This window comes from Heterodontus francisci, chromosome 36 (genome assembly GCF_036365525.1).
Source record: "Heterodontus francisci isolate sHetFra1 chromosome 36, sHetFra1.hap1, whole genome shotgun sequence".
NCBI classification, from domain to species: domain Eukaryota; kingdom Metazoa; phylum Chordata; class Chondrichthyes; order Heterodontiformes; family Heterodontidae; genus Heterodontus; species Heterodontus francisci.
Genome location: NC_090406.1, coordinates 42,889,328 through 42,905,342, shown reverse-complemented (window position 1 = coordinate 42,905,342; position 16,015 = coordinate 42,889,328). Strand labels below are relative to the sequence as shown.

General features: G+C 43.5%; 1 protein-coding gene across 4 annotated transcripts in view; it reads left to right on the top strand.

Moving 5' to 3' along the window:
- The window catches only part of LOC137351776 (procathepsin L-like), a 48,148-nt gene that overhangs the window by 17,445 nt on the left and 14,688 nt on the right, over window positions 1-16,015 (top strand). For all 4 annotated transcript variants that reach the window (XM_068016593.1, XM_068016592.1, XM_068016590.1 and 1 more), the window contains 5 exons: window positions 4,148-4,289; window positions 7,825-7,947; window positions 8,746-8,898; window positions 11,530-11,754; window positions 12,779-12,944. In XM_068016593.1, the coding sequence (XP_067872694.1) occupies window positions 4,158-4,289; window positions 7,825-7,947; window positions 8,746-8,898; window positions 11,530-11,754; window positions 12,779-12,944 (799 nt within the window). In that variant the 5' untranslated portion in view covers window positions 4,148-4,157. The remainder of the gene's footprint in view (window positions 1-4,147; window positions 4,290-7,824; window positions 7,948-8,745; window positions 8,899-11,529; window positions 11,755-12,778; window positions 12,945-16,015) is intronic.

Genomic DNA, 16,015 nt, shown 5'->3' with positions numbered 1-16,015 from the left:
TAACCCGACTCGACCTGAACCCGACACGTCGTTGGGTACCGTCGGGTTCGGGTCGGGTAGCAGGCCTTTAATATGTGGCGTGCTTTAAGTCAGCAAAGGATCAGTATTGCTTTAAGAACAAGCCAGCCTCAGGAGATATCGAGAAGAAGCATTCTGGTTGCCGTTGGATACAACCCTACAGAGAGGGAACCAACCAATTTCAGCTAGTGCATCCTGGTTGCCTTGGATACAGCCACTCAGACTAAGGTTAAATATACAATGTTGCGATTAATTTTTGAAACTAGCTGAAAAACTGGCTTTTGACAGACAGTCACACAAGCACAGACAGCAGGGCCAGCGTGAACTGAACAGAGATCTCTGTTAATTTAAACTGAAGGAAGGGAAGTTAGACTGTGACTTTTATTATCCCGCAAAATTCTAAAGCCAAATTGATTCACTGAAGAGTGTTTGCGAGTTGTTGATCCGCGGTGGTCGTCACTGGATGAAAGAGGAGTTAAAGCTCGGATGTTGGACTTTTTTCTTCCCTCTTCGGACCCTGGAAGACTGCAAGTGGACTTTAATCAGAGGACTGTTTATTGGGAAGTGTGTAAATCTGCAAGAATTCTAATTTTTCTATTTTTAAATGTTGTTTTTATCTTAGTGTTTAAGAGTTTCGTTTTTCTAATAAACAGTTAATTTGTTGATCTGTAGACACCTGGTTTGGTTCGCCACATTCGGGGGTTAATAAATGGTTCATTCAGCTGTGACTTTCTTTAACTTGGAAAGTTTAAAGTGATATGTTAGGCGATCTGTGGAGGGACGGGACTGAATTGACAGTGCATTTCTCCCACTGCAATCAGATTCATATATTTTGATTGGGGGCTTTGTTCTTGAGCGATCAGTCGTAACATCAGGTACAGAAAGGTAAATAAAGAGAAGGAAAGAAAGATTGGATTAAGAGAGAGAGAAAATGGATGATAAGGTAAATAAAGAAACAATTAAAAATTAACATCTGACTTTTTCAAAATCTCTAACAACAATTTGCTATAATCGGGAATGAGATTGAACAGTTTCAGTTGTTCCCTTTCTGGGTTAGAGGCGTTGATTGGCAGTCATTAGCAATGATCACATCTTTAAAAAGGTACATACGATGTTGTGCTCCAGTCCTATTTTCTGCAGCATTTTAATGAGCAATTAATATGCAAATCCAGCAAGTTCTTAAAAATATCAGGGAGGCTAAGGGTGAGATACTGTTTGTTTGAAGCAAATAGTGGAGCAGCATAAATCGACCAGCATGTTCTGAAGATTTGCAACTTGAGGATTTTCTCTTAATCCCCTGAATTTGATGGTTGATTTGCACATTAATAACAGTGGGATTTGCTAATATGCCATTATTTTTGCCGACTGGGCCTATTAACAAATAACTTGAATGTGATCTTGTGATTTATTTAGTGCATGTAGTCTCAGCATGTAATTCCAGCTATTTTAGGGCACTGTCATCTGTGAAATGCAAAGTGAGTAGACCATTAGATAGTTTAGTTAGTGAGCATGATTCAACGATGTGGGATGTGGTTTGTATTTGTCTGCAAGGATATTTGTCCTTGTCATGAATGCGCCCATAGGTGAAGATTTGAGGGACTCTGCTCATGTCCATTATGAAAGAGGTTGAGAAGAGCCCGACTACGATGTGGCCATTTGAAATGTGGCTATCGGTTTGTAGGGTCAGAGATGATGTGGGAGTTAAGGACTGTCTGACGTCCACTCTTCCCACCAGCAAATTGTTAAGAAAAAGGTCAAAAGAGTTAGGAAAGAATGATCTTATTGAGTGACTCAGAGCTGTGCTGTGAGTAGAACAAATCAGAGTGAATTTGGAATGTCAGTTTATCATAGAGTCTATTCACCAATTTTGTTACTGCATCTGAATAGCAAGATGTGGAGGAGATTATGATACAGAGAACTGATAACCATGGGAGGACAGGAGGGAAAAATGTGCCTGAAACCATTCACAGTGCAACATGCAGTGGAATATCCACTAGATTAGTGTGCAGTGACTGAGCCCAAATGGGAAAGCAATATTCCACAACCGATTAGCAAAGTGCAAGAGCGGATGAGCGCCAAATGCTGGCATTTTCTCCCCAAGTAGAGCGGGCAAGTATGGCGACTTGGTTATGACGAAAAGGGCACATGGCTTTTCAGAGTACTTTTTCTTATTGTGCCAGCTTGGCTTAGTATCTGGCTTTTGTCTCTAGAATAGAAGATTATGGGTTGGAGCCCCAGACTAAGCCTTGAGCAAAAAACCTGATGCTTTATGGTTGGAAGTGCCATCCTTCAGATGAGACATTAAACCAGCAAGTCAATAGATTTCTAGGCCAATATAGCCTGTAATATGGGATAAAATCAGTGGATACTTGGAAAGGCAGAACGGTAGTAAACCATGAACCCTAGTGCATGTCATAATGACTGCATAAGAAATCGGAGCAACAGTAAACCACACGGCCCGTCGAGCCTGCTCGGTCTTTCAGTACAATCATGACTGATCTTCTGCTTCAGCTCCACTTCCTCACATGCTCCCTATATTCCCTGAGAAATCAAGAGATCACAAATTATCTATCTCAGCCCTAAATATACTCAATGATGGAGCATCCACAACTCTCTGCGGTAGACAATTCCAAAGATACACAACTTTCTCAGTGAAGAAATTTCTCCACATCTCAGTCCTAAATAATCGACCCCTTATTCTGAGACTGTGCCCCCGTGTTCTAGATTCCCTAGCCAAGGGAAACAACCTCTGTGTCAACCCTGTCAAGCCCCGTCACAGTCTTGTAAGTTTCAAGGAGATCATGGGCTGAATTTCTAAAGCGAGCTTCAAAACCAGTGCTGCACGTACGTGAGATGTGTGCTGCTGAGCTGCCGTCATATGTAGTGCGATGGCTATTACATCCACCCCCATCATCGGCATCCACCGCCATTTTTAAAGGGCTTCAAGCCCTTACAAGTAATTTTAGTTTTTAAGGTGAAATGCATGTTGACAGTTTAATTTAAAAATGTAATAAAAGATCAAAGCCCCTGTCCCAACCCCCACCATGACCAAACATTTTATTTGTTGCCCTCTCCCCACCAAATAAACTTTTCATCCCATCCCGAACTCCACCACCCCCACAAACTTTATTAACTTTGACCTTAAACTCCTGCCAACCATCCCTCAAACAATAGCAAGAGTTTATTATTCAGTGTATTAACACCTAATCTGTACTAATGCTTTGTCTTTGAACACACCATTAATATATTGTTTGCCTTTGCTCCGTGACCTTTTGGTCAGCTATGTGGCCTGGTCCAATCTAGACCTCCTTTGTTATCTCTTGCCCCACCCCCACCTCACTTGCTTATAACCTGTGACTTTTCTAATATTTGTCAGTTCCGATGAAGGGTCACTGACCCGAAACGTTAACTCTGCTTCTCTTTCCACAGATGCTGCCAGACCTGCTGAGTGGTTCCAGCATTTCTTGTTTTTATTTCAGATTTCCAGCATCCGCAGTATTTTGCTTTTATTATAATAGCAAGAGTTTTCCCTGCTCAGTCCCCCCGCCCTGAAAACTTCACTCCTCCCCCCTCCATTGTTCCACCGCGGATCTCTGAATGCCGCCATGTGGCCTTGCCGCCGCTGGTAACATGGGGTGGGGCTTCCAGGCATCGAGGCCCCTGGCTGGCTACTCCTGGGGGTATTTTCCGTGTCCCTCTGCCACAATCCCTGATGTCGGGGGGCTAGTAAAATCCAGCCCCACCTCTCATTCTTCTAAATTACAGAGAGTATAGGCCCAATTTACTCAGCCTCTCATCATTGCTTCCTGGGATGGTACTAACTAGTGAACCTTTGTTGTACTGCCTCCAATGCGAGTATATCCTTCCATAGATATGGAGACCAAAACTGCACGCAGTACTCCAGGTCTGGTCTCACCAAAGCTCTGTACAACTGTAGCAAGACTTCCTTATTGTAGTATTTGAGTCACCTTGCAATAAAGGCCAATATGCCAGTTGCCTTCCTAATTGCGTGCTAAAACAGTGATAGCCTGTGTAAGGTCTGCTGTTTCTCAGCTGGAGTGCAGTTCATGGCATGAGGAACCTTGAAACAAACAAAAGAAGACATCTCTGTTGTGTTTTTGTTTTCCAGATAAGCCATCATGAAGGCCTTCCTGTTTCTGGGCAGTTTCCAGATTGTGGCTCTGACTGTCACTGCCTCATCTCTGTTTGATCCACTACTGACTGAAGGCTGGGAGAAGTGGAAGGCGTCTCACCAGAAACAGTACCCAGAGGTGAGAGAACAAAACAGCAAACTGACTGAGGATGGTTCAGGACGCATCAGCTCTATAGAGTATCAATCAATTTAAAAGAGTGATAAAAAGAGCTTGAATTTATATAGCACTTTTCACAATCTCAGGATGTCCCAAAGCGCTTCACGGCTAATGCAGTACCTTTGTCCTGTAGTAACTGCCGTAATGTATGGAAACATGGCAGTCAATTTGCATAAAGCAAGGCCCTGTGATGAAACATAGGTATAATATAGGTATAGTTAATATATTATACCTTTTTAGAATTAAAGATTGAATAAATGGTCAGTTTTCAAGACTCACTGAAATTCCCCTTTAAGAAGGTAGAGTTAAAAATTCCAAGGTCTTTCAAGGTCCCTGTTACATTAGAATGTGAACCAGAAACACCTTTTAAGTTGGAAAATCCATTTCAGTGTTTCTGTTGCCAGGGAATTGGAGGATAAACACACATTGAAACATCCTGTGTGATGCTAGTAAAAAGTTAAATTTAATTAGTTGATAGTGTTGGTAAAAAGTAGTCAGATTGACTCAAAAGGGATTTCACGCTACCATAAAAGACAATTATAGATAATAAAATAATAAATTGGAATAGTACTTACAAAAACAGATGCCAAGTAAAGCCAATTATAAACATTTTGACCATATAAATACTCACAACTTCAAGAGCAGGGGATTTCCAAAAATAAGTTGTGGGGATGGTAGTTAATGATATTACCATATATGGATCTTAAAAGCAGGAAAAACACACACAGAAAGGTAACACCTTTATGCTAAAAGGTCAGATGATACCTTAGAAACAGTACAAACATGAGGGTTTTTGAAGCAAAAGACTAGAAGTATTGAATTCCTCATCAATGCTTCTTAACCTATGGCTTACTCTGGGAATTTAAGGTAAAAGTTTACTTTAAATTTTGATGGATATTCCAAGATATTTTGCTGTAACAATATCAAGGTTGAACTTTTGGATTCTATTTTAGAAATAAGATTATGTGTTACATCTTTTAGTAATATTTGATGTTGTGATATACTTATCCACTTAAAGTGTATTGCTTGTTCAATTCTTAAATTCTTATTCAATTCAATTCTTAAAAGTTAATAAATCGTCACATGTAGTATTCTGTATACAACTACAAGAACCCCCACTCTGTGTCTCTTTAAGTGGAGAGATATGTATTGAAGAGAGTTTCCCAGTCCCTTATAATATCTGGGATATTTATGACTTAATCATAATTATTAAAAAATAGGTTATCTGAAAGATGCTAATATTCTCTGTTGATTTTCTTTCTTTGAGGGAAAACTAGTTAAGTTGTTTGGACCCAAATAAATGTCCAAAATATTTTGTCTGGTTTGAACTTAATTAAAGTAGATTCATGGGGATGTACACCTGATTTGGTTTAGTCCCTATGAGGGGTTAAAGTCATAAATCACTTCAGCCCCACAAACAACACTGACCAGATTTTCTGTTTCAGCTGTTGGTTGAGGGATAAATATTGGCCAGGACACTGGGATTAACTCCCCTGCTCTTCTTTGAATAGTGCCAAGGGTCTTTTATGTCTTCCTGAGAGGACAGGCAGGGTCCTGGTTTAATGTCTCATCTGAAAGACAACATCGCTGACAGTGCAGCACCTCATCAGTACTTCACAGGATGTCAGCTGGATTATGTGAGCATATCTTGGAATGGGGTTTGTACCATGAGCTTCTAACTTAGAGGTAATAGTGATCCACTGAGCCAAGACTGACACCCAATTTCCATGCAGTGGCGTAATAATTGAAGGATAAAGTATACTAAACATGGGTTGGCTAGATTTAAAGTTATTTGTAATATTAAGTCTGGCACTGAACAAACCATGAAAATACATTAAATCTGCAGTAGCCCACAGCCCTCCTGAATTGCAGGGTTTTGATGTACGGCATAAACCTGCAGCAGCCCTAAAGAAGTTGATTGATTTGTGTCTGAGAAACCTTCCCAGTCCATCCATTAGAATGATACTTAAAGTTTAGCAAGATGTCCGTTTTTGCAATTACACTGTCCTCCCTGCCCACCTCACTGTGGCCCCTAGATTGTGAGGCTCCCCTGGTTAGTGCACAGAGAACAGACAGTGTTGAAATGTTGAGAGAGGTTTGTGTTTTGTTGGTTTAAGAGAGGTTGAGGGACATACCCCATGGATTATTGGAAACCACTGCATTGCCGTGTTGTAGCACAGGCTGTTGTTACGTTGACAGGACAAACCCTGCACATCTAGAACTGCTGTGCAGACTCCACTTGCCCTCTGACTGTTAGCAGCACAAAGAAAGATAACAGAGTTGCTTTGATTAGTTCAGGCAGGAAACTGCTGACCAGGATACATCTGTAGGGAAGAAAGAGTTCTTGTATCTGATTCAGTTCTGTAAAATGCTGCAATATGTTTCATTCTGTGTACCATGACTGACATCATGGTAAATAATGAACAGTCCAATAGTCCCTCATCATCATTTACCCTCAGATTAATTTTCCTCCAAGCCTGGAGGTTATGGTACTAGATGAAAAACCAAAGGGTCATGAGATCAAATCCCACCATAACAAGTTGGGAAATTGAATTCACTGAATGTGGGAATTTGTGGGTTGGCACCAGAAACTGACCATTTTATTGTAAAAAAAAAAATCCACTGTTTCACTCACTAATGCCCTTCAGAGCAGGGACCAGCTACCCCTGCCTAATCTGGCTGACATGTGACTCCGATCTCACATTAGGCGGCTGATTCTTAGTGCCTCAGGACAACAAGGAATGGACAATAAATAGTGTCTGGTCAGTGTTGCTCACACCCCAAAAACAAATATAAAGAAACACAATAATGGGCAAAATATATGGAGAAACCTTCCTCTCCCTGTTGAAGGTTTGGGAGCATGTTCTGTCGACAGCAGTTGCCCTCTGGTAGCTTGGCAAGTGACCATCCTCCATCTGCGAGCCTGTTATCAGGCTGTTTGGAAGGTTCCACAGCCACGTCCCACCCTTTTTCATCCAGTGTCCGCGGATACAGGTTTTCCAGTAGGAAATTGACAGTGACCTGGAAGACTTGAGGAGCTGACGTTAATTGTACCCTACTGCAGTCCCAGCCTACATCAGCTAACTCAGCACCCATCAGGCATTGAACTTGGCAGCTTCTAGCTTTGTATCTCCAGTTCCACAGTGCCTTCAATAATTGAAGTGTCGCACAAGTTCATGGAAATCTCAGTCCCCTCTTTGATAAAGCCATGTAACTGTAGGGTAAGGGAGTGGTTGTTACATTACTGAGCCATTACTGAGCATCATACAAGGAGAATATTGCTTAATATTAAACTTTGCCTTGATCCAGGAACAGGAATGTTTTCAAAAAAAAAACAAACCAAGACATCAAATATGAGGTGTAATCGTTTTCACTGAGAATATCTGCACAAGTGACTGACTCACCTTTATCTCTAAGATTATAAAACTGTCTTGAGGGAAGAACTGGCTTCATTTTCAAACTGTTTCAGGTCTCTGATTTTCTAACTTTTCTTCAGCATGAAGAAAGTGCTCGGAGAATCGTGTGGGAGAAAAATGTCAGGTTTATTGAATATCACAACCTGGAGTACTCGATGGGTAAACACACCTATAATCTTAAAATGAACCAGTTTGGAGACATGGTAAGTGAGAATGTATTAAGATGGGGAGGGGCTTTGAACAGACACTTTGAGCTGTACAATATTAGAGTAAAGTGCTAGCGGTAACAAGTCTGCAGCAGGCAATAGGAGCAACTAATGAATATCATGCAAGGAGTTCATTGCTCAATATTAAAGCATCTTAGCTTACATGAAACATTTCCTGAGAAAATTGATATCAACTAAGCCCAGTGACAAAATGGTCATATGTGAGTTGGGGGATGTGAGTTATATGGGGAGACAGGAGAAGCAGGGGTTGTCCACCTTAGAACAAAGAAGGTTAAGTGGCGATTTAGTAGAGGTGTTCAAATGATGAAGGGTTTTGTGGCAGAAGCCTCAGTAACCAGAGGACACACATTTAAGGTAACAAGATGAGGAGAATTTGTTTTACTCAGTGAGTTGTGATCCGGAATGCAATTCCTGAAAGGGCAGTGGAAACAGATTCAATAGTAACTTTCGAAAGGGAATTGGTTAAATACTTGAAGGGGAAAAGTTTGCAGTGCAGGGGAATGGGACTAATTGGATAACTCTTTCAAAATGCTAGCACAGACATGATGGGCTGGATGGTTTCCTACAGTTTTTTGTATTACTTTATGATCCTACAATTTCACAGTAATTTCACATTTTCTTCTTTAGCTTTGCCGAGTGCTGGGGAAATGTTGTGGTCTTTGCCAGCAAGTAGGGGGATGGGTCGTTCTTAGAACGTTTTGAGAACTCTTACTTTGATTAGTCCTTTCAGCTGATCTGATGCTCATCCTCACTGGAACGCTTGTCACCTTTCAGACATTGGAGGAGTTCGATGAGCGGATGAATGGATTCCGCCTGTTCAAATCCAGGAACTCATCCCAGCAGCTTTTAAGGATGCCAGAATCAGCTGAGATTCCCAAGAGTGTCGATTGGCGCGATAAGGGGTACGTCACCCCGGTGAAGAACCAGGTAGAGGAATTTCTTCTGAAGGATAAGTTGGAGAACAGATTCCTTACAACAGCAGTGTCAGTGTTAAGCACAAGAACAGCTGGATAGAGTTAATTTGGATAGAGTCATTGAGGGTGAAATTACTCTTGGACAATCACACAAAATGAGCCATAGTGAATCAGCAATCCTTTTTACACCTGCCTGATCTTTATTTCTAGTGACTTCATTGTGGTGGAATGCAAGAAGGTTTACTATTGTGCACTTTGTGATACCATCCAAAACTATTTTCACTCCCACTGTGTTTTTGTCCCTACTCCTCATCAAAGTGCCAGTTAATCAATGGGTTATGGTATCAGTGTCCATTTAATGCCTCGCTCGAGTCATTGTTTACATGTACACCTTGACAGTGAGTACCAGTAGGCTAACTGACCATGCAGGGATATTGCTCTTATTCCTGCTCATACCTGCATATGTGCTTCCATCAGGCATCACCATCAACAGTGGGAGCTGTGGCAGATTTCCTTTACCCAGCCTGGTCAGCCATAGCCCCTGTAAGCGAGTAGCTAACTCAGCACAGAGCAGGGACCGAGCCTCATACCTTGCTTGAGTGCATGATTAGGAGGTAGAGGGACCGAAAATCATGGAAGGATAGAGAAATGTGAATTCTGCCTTCTGGGTGTGTGAGATGTGACCATTTTTCAGGATAAAAGTATGTTAATACTTGGGACTGGGCAGCCTGTTGTTTTGATGAGGTCTTTAGCACGCTGAAAAGGACTCAAAATACCAGGAATACTTTAACCCTGTAGGAAAATGAGGGCCTGTGCTAGGAGGTATTTGATTCCCCTTCTTATCCCTCAGTCTTGATTACCTCAGCTCCACAACTTTTTTGAGGACTTTAAAAGGCCCGGTGCAGAACCATGCCTTCTATCAGCAGTTATGGCAACTGCTTGGTCTCAGTGCTGAGCTGGGTAGGATCTCCATGGTATCCTGAGGAAACAACCCATGTAGTCTATCACACTAATTAAATGATGCATGAGCTGTCTCTCCAATAAAGCAGACTCTTTTGGGTGGAATTTTGTGCTGGCAGCGGGGGTCTCGATGTTGAAATCCCCATGTCAGCTCTGCTATGGACGGCCCGCCAAAATTAGTGCCAATCAGGCACTTAACTGGACAGTGGTGGGCCTTCCATACCATTTAGGACCCCGCCGCCAGAAGTACCAGCCTTGCAGAGCTGCCGGCCAATCAGAGGCCGTCAGCTATAGCGGCACCATGAAGGCGATGGTTGCTGCTGTAGCTGCAGCCACTAGACACTGAGGAGTGGTGCTGGAACTGGGCTCGAGGTAGGTCAGGGTGGTAGTCATGGGGGAAAGGGGTTGGCAGAATGGGCAAGGGAGCGGCCTTCAGCACGCCCATCCCCCCCCCCCTGATGCTGGGTCCCTTGTTCAGGCACTGTGCCTTTGAATGAGGGACCCCGCCCCTCCCCCGCAGCCGGAAAGCAGCCTGCGCAGTTTTTCGTGGTGTGCTTCCCGTGTGGTGACAGGGCCACCCACCACATGGGTAATTGCGACTGTGGTGGGAAGAGACCCTTAATTAGGGGCTAATTCGCCAATTAAGGGCCTCAATTGGCAGTGGGGCAGGAAGGTTGTTCACAGGCCTTCCCAACCCGGACTAAATTTCGGCAGAGGCGGGATGGTGGTGGGGTCCCCCCTTCCACCATCCCACCTCCAACCCGCTGTGGGGGAGGGCAGAAACTTCCACCCTTTAACTCAGTCGCTCGGAGAAAAACTCTCCGGGCTGAAAATGCCCCCTCCCCTGAGACAGCCCCCAAACTGCTGCTGGGATGTGGTGGGACTGGCAGACGACTCCCCCACTCCCAACAGAACATCTAATGGACAGCAAATGGGCCGTACATCTGAAGGATCCAGGTTCCGGCCTGAATTCCCGTCCCCAGCACAATCCACCCACCTGAGTTACTCTCTCCTCTCCAAGGAATTTTCGGCCCAGAGCTTTTTTCTATGAGTGACAGATTGTGGATCATTTAATTAGTGAGAGATTACATGGATTGTACCTCAGTGCACGTGCACAGTGTGCTTAATGTGGACATGTTCTTTTAGACACCTTTTCATCAAGATAGCGTCCTACTGAGAACAGTATGAAATGCATCTTTAACTTTACATGCTGGTGTTCCACTGCAGCATCAAATCCAATATAATTAGGAAAATAATACAATAGTTAAGAGGAAGGTCCTGTGTGTAAACCAACAGAGATTTGATTGGCAGCATTTAATGAATAGATTCAGGACATAAATATGCTGCATTTTGCTGCCAATATCTCACCTATACTTTTTGCAAGGGTTGACTAAGCTGTGCCATCCACAGTGCCGATGTCTTTTGTTTAACGGGAGAGCTTGGAGTATGAGGAACAAGGAGCGTCTGCTCAAACCTAGATGTTATTTACCTATAAAATGGCCCCCAGCAAGAGAGGCTCATTTCTTCTTTGAAACCTGATTAGCTACAACTCCTAATATGAAGAATTTGTAACGGGGTCGCAGCAGTACCAATCAAACGACATTTAAACCGTGCAGGTTTTGTAATAAAACTGGAATTTCCAAAAAGCTCAGCTTCTTTTGGGACTGTGATTGTGTGTTTTCAGGGTAGCTGTGGCTCGTGTTGGGCCTTCAGTTCAACTGGAGCGTTGGAGGGACAGACCTTTAAAAAGACAGGAAACCTCATCTCACTGAGTGAGCAGAACCTGGTCGATTGTTCGGGTCCACAGGGGAATGAAGGGTGTGGTGGTGGATGGATGGAAAATGCCTTCAAGTATGTACATGAGAACCATGGAATTGACTCCGAGGCTGGATATCCTTACACAGGCACTGTCAGTACCTTATTTCTAGATGACTTTGCTACATTAATCATGACATTCTTTCAGTGATTTTCCCATTATGCATTGTTGACCCGACTTGTTTCTTCAACATTTGAATAAGTTCTTAGCAGTTACAACAAAATTCATAAGAGCGAAACAGATCTGGGTGGCGTGATGGATCAGATGCTGCCCTTTAACCTCTGTAACGTAGGTTCAAGTCCAGGCTAATGTATCGATGGTGCCCAGTCTCTGACAGGGGATGTGGGAGTATAGTTGGTTTAATCAGTCACTGTACATTCAGCTCTGACACTTGTTTTTGAATCCAGCCCTGATAGAGTGAAAATCTCCCTAATCTGCGAGATGTAAGGCCCTGCCATGCTAAGGGCCTGTGAGAGGAAACTCAGGGGCAAATGGACCTGGATAGGAACATCACTTCCAAAGTGCTTGGGTAATTTTGGGGGGAAAAGTCCAGAGGCACAAATTGGCAATCTGGCTCTGCGTTCTCAAACACTTTAAAACAGCTAGCAGAACTGTGGTTGAAATGGACTTTTTGTCCTGAAATTACAATCAAATTGGACAGGTAAGACGTACCTTCCTATGTATTTTGATATCCTGAATAGATGTGACTTATAAACTAGATGAGGCATCTGGGATGTTTCCCCAGAAAAGGCTGCAAAAATAGAGATGCAACGTATGGCCTGGATTTTATAGTATCTGTATGCCTGTTAGCAGCCAGTGTTATTGACCCCTACCTGTTTGCTACAATTGGTGTTTCAAATTACAGAACAGTCTGGATCCAGTTCACTCTTAATGTGGCGCTGTCAGTGTTCTGGTACCGGCGGGTGTGAGACTGCACTGAAGAGGAGTTTGGTGCGGGGAGTTATTTGAACTGGAACCATTCAGATAGCCTTTTGAATTTAGCTGCACTTAATTTCTGTCGCAAATTACTACGTTCACAGAATAAATTAATTGGCATTTCTTTGATGGGATGATGATGATGACGTTGTATTGACTGCATGTTTTGTTTCTAAAACAGGACGACCCCTGTAATTATAAAATAGAGTACAAAGCGACCAATTGCACCAATTACTTTTTTGTTGCCAAAGGCAATGAAAAAGCTTTAGCTAGAGCTGTTGCCAAAATTGGACCCATATCGATTGCTATCGACGCCACTCATCAGTCCTTTCAGTTCTACCAGTCAGGTAACCAAAGTGAAAATGTGGGTTAAAGGAGGTTGTTGTTACAGAATTAACGAATGGTACGGTAAAGAAGGAGGTGATTTAACTTATTGTGCCTGATGTGATTATGTGCCAAGCTGTAACCATTGCCAAGCACGATGTCGATTCAGACCTGACTGTGGGATATGGGGTCAGTGGGTCAGAATTATTCATAGATTCATGGACCTCAATATTAACGTCCCCATCCCACCCCCTGCCCCCCGGCAGGCAGAAGAGGGTTGACTGGAGTATTAATGTTTTAAATATGGGAAACTTATTATGCTACTGAGGTGCCCGCTGCAATAATATCAGCGCGTCCAAGTGTCTCACTGAGGAGAGATGAGATACAGGGGAGATGTGAGGAAGACATTTTTTACGCAGTGAGTGCTAATGATCTGGAACTTGCTGCCTTTGAGGGTGCTGGAAGCAGAGACAATGATTTCAAAAGAAAATTGGATAGGCACTTTTTTTTTTAGAACATTACAGCGCAGTACAGGCCCTTCGGCCCTCGATGTTGCGCCGACCTGTGAAACCATCTGACCTACACTATTCCATTTTCATCCATATGTCTATCCAATGACCACTTAAATGCCCTTAAAGTTGGCAAGTCTACTACTGTTGCAGGCACGGCGTTCCACGCCCCTACTACTCTCTGAGTAAAGAAACTACCTCTAACATCTGTCCTATATCTATCACCCCTCAACTTAAAGTTATGTCCCCTCGTGTTTGCCATCACCATCCGAGGAAAAAGACTCTCACTATCCACCCTATCTAACCCTCTGATTATCTTATATGTCTCTATTAAGTCACCTCTCCTCCTCCTTCTCTCCAACGAAAACAACCTCAAGTCCCTCAGCCTTTCCTCGTAAGACCTTCCCTCCATACCAGGCAACATCCTAGTAAATCTCCTCTGCACCCTTTCCAAAGCTTCCACATTCTTCTTATAATGCGGTGACCAGAACTGCACGCAATACTCCAAGTGCGGCCTCACCAGAGTTTTGTACAGCTGCAGCATGACCTCGTGGCTCCGAAACTCGATCCCCCTACTAATAAAAGCTAACACACCATATGCCTTCTTAACAGCCCTATTAACCTGGGTAGCAACTTTCAGGGATTTATGTACCTGGACACCAAGATCTCTCTGCTCATCTACACTACCAAGAATCTTCCCATTAGCCCAGTACTCTGCATTCCTGTTATTCCTTCCAAAGTGAATCACCTCACACTTTTCCGCATTAAACTCCATTTGCCATCTCTCAGCCCAGCTCTGCAGCCTATCTATGTCCCTCTGTACCCTACAACATCCTTCGGCACTATCCACAACTCCACCGACCTTCGTGTCATCCGCAAATTTACTAACCCACCCTTCTACACCCTCATCCAGGTCATTTATAAAAATGACAAACAGCAGTGGCCCCAAAACAGATCCTTGCGGTACACCACTAGTAACTAAACTCCAGGATGAACATTTGCCATCAACCACCACCCTCTGTCTTCTTTCTGCTAGCCAATTTCTGATCCAAAGCTCTAAATCACCTTCAACCCCATACTTCCGTATTTTCTGCAATAACCTACCGTGGGGAACCTTATCAAACGCCTTACTGAAATCCATATACACCACATCCACTGCTTTACCCTCATCCACCTGTTTGGTCACCTTCTCGAAAAACTCAATAAGGTTTGTGAGGCACGACCTACCCTTCACAAAACCGTGCTGACTATCGCTAATGAACTTATTCTTTTCAAGATGATTATAAATCCTATCTCTTATAACCTTTTCCAACATTTTACCCACAACCGAAGTAAGGCTCACAGGTCTATAATTACAAGGGCTGTCTCTACTCCCCTTCTTGAACAAGGGGACAACATTTGCTATCCTCCAGTCTTCCGGCACTATTCCTGTCGACAATGATGACATAAAGATCAAGGACAAAGGCTCTGCAATCTCCTCCCTGGCTTCCCAGAGAATCCTAGGATAAATCCCATCTGGCCCAGGGGACTTATCTATTTTCACACTTTCCAAAATTGCTAACACCTCCTCCTTGTGAACCTCAATCCCATCTAGCCTAGTAGCCTGAATCTCAGTATTCTCCTCGACAACATTTTCTTTCTCTACTGTAAATACTGACAAAAAATATTCATTTAACGCTTCCCCTATCTCCTCTGATTCCACACACAACTTTCCACTACTATCCTTGATTGGCCCTAATCTAACTCTAGTCATTCTTTTATTCCTGATATACCGATAGAAAGCCTTAGGGTTTTCCTTGATCCTATCCGCCAATGACTTCTCGTGTCCTCTCCTTGCTCTTGTTAGCTCTCCCTTTAGATCCTTCCTGGCTAGCTTGTAACTCTCAAGCGCCCTAACTGAGCCTTCACGTCTCATCCGAACATAAGCCTTCTTCTTCCTCTTGACAAGCGCTTCAACTTCTTTAGTAAACCACGGCTCCCTCGCTCGACAACTTCCTCCCTGCCTGACAGGTACATACTTATCAAGGACATGCAGTAGCTGCTCCTTGAATAAGCTCCACATTTCGATTGTGCCCATCCCCTGCAGTTTCCTTCCCCATCCTACGCATCCTAAATCTTGCCTAATCGCATCATAATTTCCTTTCCCCCAGCTATAATTCTTGCCCTGCGGTATATACCTGTCCCTGCCCATCGCTAAGGTAAACCTAACCGAGGGAAACCCAACTTGAGGGAAATAAACTGGCAGGGCAGTGGGGATAGATCGGGGGAGTGTCTGGTTACTGTACAGAGAGCCGGAATGACTGATGGGCTGACTGGCCTCCTTTTGTGCCATAATGACCCTACAACTTGATGACTTCATTAACATATTTATATTGTGAAATTTGGAGCCTGATTTAAAGTTCACTGCTTATGTGTGGGTTTACCAGCGAATGGGAGTTCGGAGCTTCTGGCTCTACGAAACGTTGTTGGGCCAGGAGGGGCAAGAGTGCCTTTGGCCTCCCCCTTCCCAGTTCCTGACTTCCTCCCCTCCAGCCCCAGTGTCCTCTCTCAGCACCCCCACCACAATTTACAATCCGCCCACCACG